At 51.4% G+C, this 5,217-nt stretch overlaps 1 protein-coding gene across 1 annotated transcript in view; it reads right to left on the reverse strand.

The window, feature by feature from the left end:
• Positions 1–275: 275 nt before the first annotated feature.
• The window catches only part of DHH (desert hedgehog signaling molecule), a 7,075-nt gene continuing 2,133 nt past the window's right edge, over positions 276–5,217 (reverse strand). The window contains exons 2-3 of the mRNA XM_027844392.1: positions 2,927–3,188; positions 276–2,678 (exon numbers count right to left, since the gene is read on the reverse strand). Coding sequence (XP_027700193.1) covers positions 2,053–2,678; positions 2,927–3,188 — 888 coding nt within the window. The 3' untranslated portion in view covers positions 276–2,052. The remainder of the gene's footprint in view (positions 2,679–2,926; positions 3,189–5,217) is intronic.

The following is a 5,217-nucleotide window of genomic DNA, read 5'->3' on the forward strand; positions in this document are numbered from 1 at the left end:
TATGGAGGATCTACCCACTATTAGGTGCCACCTGGAAGAAGATCCAGCAAAGGAGTCTGAGAAGGAATAGTCAGATGGATAGGAAGAGAACCAGGAGAGTAGAATCAAGAAAACCTAGGAAAAAAGAGATTTCCAAGGAGAAGAGAGTGATTAACAATTTCAAAGACTGCAGAGATAAAAAAGGATGAGAATTGAGAAAAGAAAGCACACAACTCAACACATAGGTAAATGATATTGAAGAGCCTGAATAGTAAAAAAAAAAAAAAAAAGCCGAAGTACCCCAGTTTTCTTTTTTCTCACTGTGTTTCCATCTCTTAAGGAAAATGGGGTTGTGGACTGCCCAAGGCTAGAGAGGATGAAGACATAGAGGAAATTTTCCCATAAAAAAATAACTTTAATTGCTCTTAGTATCTCTGGTTAAGCTCTGACCACATGTTCTGCAAAGACTCTTCTAGATTGAACCCCTAAGAATGCTGTTCTTTGCAGAAACCCAACAAACACCTTTCTGCTGCTCAGTCCTACCCCTAACTTTGAAATGTGGTACAATCTCCCTTCTTCTTTGACTCTGGTAGGGATATACCATCATTTCTTTAAAGAGGGTAGGCTGCTAGAAAAGAATTTTCATTATAGCCACCAGAGGGTAGCACACACCAGGGTCCTATGGCCTTGGGGAGCACACACAAAATCAAGGGGGTTGCCTTCTGCTTCTTCCTCACCAGGACTAAACTTGTCATTTTCATGACCTCTTAGCCCAGCCTGGTGTTCAGTCCTTACTAAGATGCAGTTGTGAATCTTCTGTGCCCCAAGACTCAGAAAGGGCCCCAAGTGTTTGTTCAGTCCATGTTCCATACATGTCTTCTAGGCCTGAGTGGGGACTTATTAACCAGGCAGGCCTCAGCATCTTCCCTCTCCCATCCCACATGTGTTAGGAATGGAGGGGGGAGCTAATCATCAGGACTTGTGTAAGGGCTTGTGTCTAGACTTAAGGTTTGCAAAGGATGAGGAAATGAGTTGATATGAGGAAAGGTCTGCACACACACATTCGCGCGCATGCACACACACACACACACACACATACACTACTGTCCTAATTCCAGCTTGCAGTCTCTAGGAGACAAGGGGGAGGGTGGTTTTCAAGGAACCATCCCCCTCATCCTGACCTTCATTATGCAAATGACTGGGATAGGAATCCTAGGAGGAGGGTGGTTAGGAACAGGAGACAAGGAGGTGGGAGACTTGGGGGCAGAGAAGAGAAGAGGAAGACAGCCTGAGAGAGTAGAAGATCCTCAGTCCTGGCTTTCCAGCTTAATACTCATTGCATTTCTTCCTCATGTGGGCTGGCATCCTTAGGGCAGGTGGCCTAGAGGCTCAAGTTTGAGCCCTGGTAGTGTTGTGCTGAGATAGACTAGAACTGCCCTGAGTTGGGGAGGGGGGAGGGTTGTGGTAGTGGAAACTTAGGGCATTTCAGAGCTGACATCTCATACCTGAATTGTTCCTTTTATTAGATCACATAGAGAAAAAAGGACAGTGACAGTATTAGAGTTGATCATGGCTCTTCCTTTTGCCTGACCGGGCATAGAACAGGGGCAAGAGTTGGAAGATTATATTACCATTTATAAATAGAAAAATAAAATTATCAGCCAGGAACTAGAGCACTCAAAAGGGGGCAAGGTGTTTGTAAGCTCCATGAGGGCAAGGACTGTAACATATATATATTTGCATCTCGCTCCACTTCTAGTAAAGTGCTCTGCATAGAGTATATGTTTAATTAATGTTTGTTGAATTTAAACAAATTAAATTGAATTTGTAGAGGGCCAAGGAGAGAATAGTGGCTAAGGGAAATACTGCTTCCATCAATGCACAACCCCCTTACTCCTCCTTAGGACACCTTGCCAAACTCCCCTCAACTCCAGCCCCTCACCCAATCCTTCTTCCTTTGTCCTCATCTTTCTCTCTGTTCCTCCTTCTTAACATTTCATATTCCGTCTGTATCCTCCGGTCTCCATGTGCCCACGACTTCTGCCTCTGCTCAGGCGTTTCCACCTAGAACTCTCAGCCCAATAGTTCCTCTGCCAGGCGGTAGAGGAGGCGGGAGTACCAGTGCATACCGATGGACTGGGTGGTCCCACCAGGCAGCAGAGCCCCTAGCGCATGGAGCAGACGTAAGGGCGCGAAGGCACGATGAGCCCACTGGTGACTCTCCAGGACAGCGTAGCAGGAGGCCAGGACGTCGTTCACCAGCAGAGTCCCGTGCGCAGTAAGAGGTGCGAACACACCCACAGCCTCCTCCCTAGCCACACGGGCCACTCGCGCAGGTCGAAGCGCGTCCCCGCCTGGGGCAAGTACCGAATCCCCAGCTCGCAATCGCCGAGCAAACACTGGCTCGAAGTCGGCTGGGGCAGGCGCCGGGCCGCGGGCCGCAAAGACCAGGTGCCAAGGTGTGAGGAGCAGTTTGCGTGGGGGCCTCTCCGTCTCCACTGCTACAAAAGAGGCCCGGCGCTGCAAGTCTCGGTCCAGGAAGAGCAGCACTGGCGTGGGTACCACCCGGCCGGCTGCATCTGCAGCTAGCACCCAGTCTCCGTGATGCAGTTCACGTAGTCCCTTCCGTTCTCCGCTCCGCAGACGTACCGTGGCATTTCCTGGGAAGCAGCCACCTGCCCGCACCGCCAGAGAGTTGTCTGCGGTGGGAGCAAGGGTAGAAACCTTAAACAGGAGTGACACAACTTCTCTTCCCGCTAACCCCTACTACCACCTCACAGTCCATCTCCTACTTCTTGCCTCCACCCGGGCTAGAAGAGGGACATTCACAGTGATTTACAATGATACCCGTCCCCTTGGGTTCATTTTCAGGCAGAAGGCCGGTACAGTATAATTTTTTCCCCCTAGCAAGTGATGCTTTCAGGATCCGCCCAAGCCTTACTCTTACCAGCTTTGACAGACACATGGACATGGTTTCGGGATTCGTAGTGTACCCAGTCGAAGCCAGCCTCTACTGCCAGTCGTGCCAATAGTCCGTACTTATTGCGGTCGCGGTCCGACGTGGTTATGTCCAAGGCCCGGCCTTCGTAGTGTAGTGAGTCCTGAGCATGGTGTCCGTCTTCGTCCCAGCCTTCGGTTACCCGCAAGCGCACTCCTGGCCACATGTTCATCACAGCTATAGCCAACGCGTTCACTCGTTCCTTACAGCGCTGGGGTGAAACAAGGGTGTGTGGGGGTTGGAGGAGTGGAATCAGCGGTTTGAATTGGAGTAGAAGGGAGGAGAAAGGGGAGAGAAATGAGACGGAAAACCAGAGTCGTCCGCCGTCCAAATCTATTACCTTTGAACCATTCACCCTTCTTAAATAACCCAGCGGGAAACCAGGGAAACCCCCTCCTGTAATGGAGGGGTAGGAAAGGAGAATCATCTTACTCCACTTCTGGTTCCCCTTTCCCCTCCAGAAGTGCTGGAACTTCAACTCAGCTTAGGATCTAGATGATACGCCCCCCCCCCCCATGCAGCTTGCTCTACAGAGAAAGACGGGGTGTGGCTCCACCGGGGAACCATGAGGGGAGGCTGGGTCGACTGCCCCAAGAAGAGTCCCTATTTAAGCCATCTGGGCCTCAGCTTAGGCCCAGACCTCCCTCCGCCTGATTCATCTTTTGTTTCTTTGCCTCCCCTGGCACTGGGCACTGTTTCCTTCCTTCCTTCCTTCCTCCTCCTCCTCCTCCAGCCACCCGACTCACCACCACCTCACCCCCCAGCATTAACCCCTTCAGGCACTACAAGCCTGGAGGAGAGGGAGTGGGCGTGAGGAACCTAGGGGGCGCCCAGAGAGGCCGAGACTACAGGAAAGGTTAGAGTGGCGGGGGCTGCGGAAAGCACAATGGCCATTCTCCGGGATGACTTAACCGGGTGAGAATCCCGGGCCGGGGCTGGGGCCGGGGCAGTGGCGGGAGAAGCGAACTCAGCAGCTCTAGCCACAAAGACTCTTTTCAGCCGCCCCAGCGCGGGGAGAATAAAGGGCAGTGAGCCGCGCCCCCCTCTCCCAGAGGAGTGCCACAGCCCCCTCCCCCAGCTTGGCCAACTCTTCGTCGGCCCAGCCTCAGCCAAGGATCTCCAAGCGCACAGAAACCCCACCTCTCACTCCTCCAGGTTACTGCCTAGAAAGATAGGGCTGCAGCACCTGGGAATGAGGGGTGTGCTGCCCAGCCGGACTGCCCAGGAATGAGGAGATCCCTGATCTGAGGTGAAAGCTGCGGGTGGGCGGAGAAGGGAGGCAAAGACTCACAACTTGGTTCTGGGGGAGTGAGTCTGCGCTTATCATTCATATTTACAGTCTAGGAGCAAGAGACCTTGGCCTGACTCATAACGGGGAGAAAGGAGGGGTTGGAAAGGGAATCCTGGAGAAGGCGGGGAGCTGATAGCCTCCTTTTCTTCTCAGCCCCGCCCCCTCACCTTTAACTTTAGTTTCCCTCATTACAAGGTTGGGGGAATACTCCTCCTGGTCCCCTACCCCCAACCTCTACACCTCCAACAAGTTCCACACAGTGAATCAGAGGAGCAAGAAAAGTCGCTGCGCCGCTGTGGCCAATAGGCTAAGAGGAGGCCCTGACCTGCGGGGGCAGGACCGCTGAGAGCTGGGTCCAGTTCAATGGAGCCATTTTGCTGCCAAGCAATGGGAGGTAAGGGTCTCAAGAACTACATCATATACTGGAGGGAGTTGGGGGAGGCTTCCCTGTATTCCAATACAATATATGGTTCCATTTCAATTCTGTCAGGTACAGGTGTCATTGAGAAATATGATCAGGTAAAGAAGGCACAGGACTGAGGAAGGAAGCCCCTGGCTGGAAGTGGAAGCCACAGAAGGGAGCCCCAATTCCCAGGGTAATGACTGCTAAGCAGGAAACTTGTTGGAGGTGTAGATTTGGGGTCTCCTGGGTTTGAACGAGGAAAGAAAATGAATTCTTTCTGGGCAGTATCCCCAGAATAAGAATAGCTAGAATTTATGTAGGATTAAAGGTGTCAAAGCAGTATCTCATTTGGTCTTCACAACTACCAAGTGAGTTAGTTGCTATTATTGTTCCCATTTACAGAGGAGTAAACTGAGGCAGACAGAAGTTGTGACTTAGCAGGGTCACATAGCTAGTCTGGAGAATGGAGAATTAATTAATTTATCCAGAGAAAATAGCTTGCTTTTCCCTTTCTTCTCCTCCTAAGTGCTGTATAATGGCAAAAAA

The sequence above is a fragment of the Vombatus ursinus genome, unplaced genomic scaffold (assembly GCF_900497805.2).
Source record: "Vombatus ursinus unplaced genomic scaffold, bare-nosed wombat genome assembly UNPS02014941.1, whole genome shotgun sequence".
NCBI classification, from domain to species: Eukaryota; Metazoa; Chordata; class Mammalia; order Diprotodontia; family Vombatidae; genus Vombatus; species Vombatus ursinus.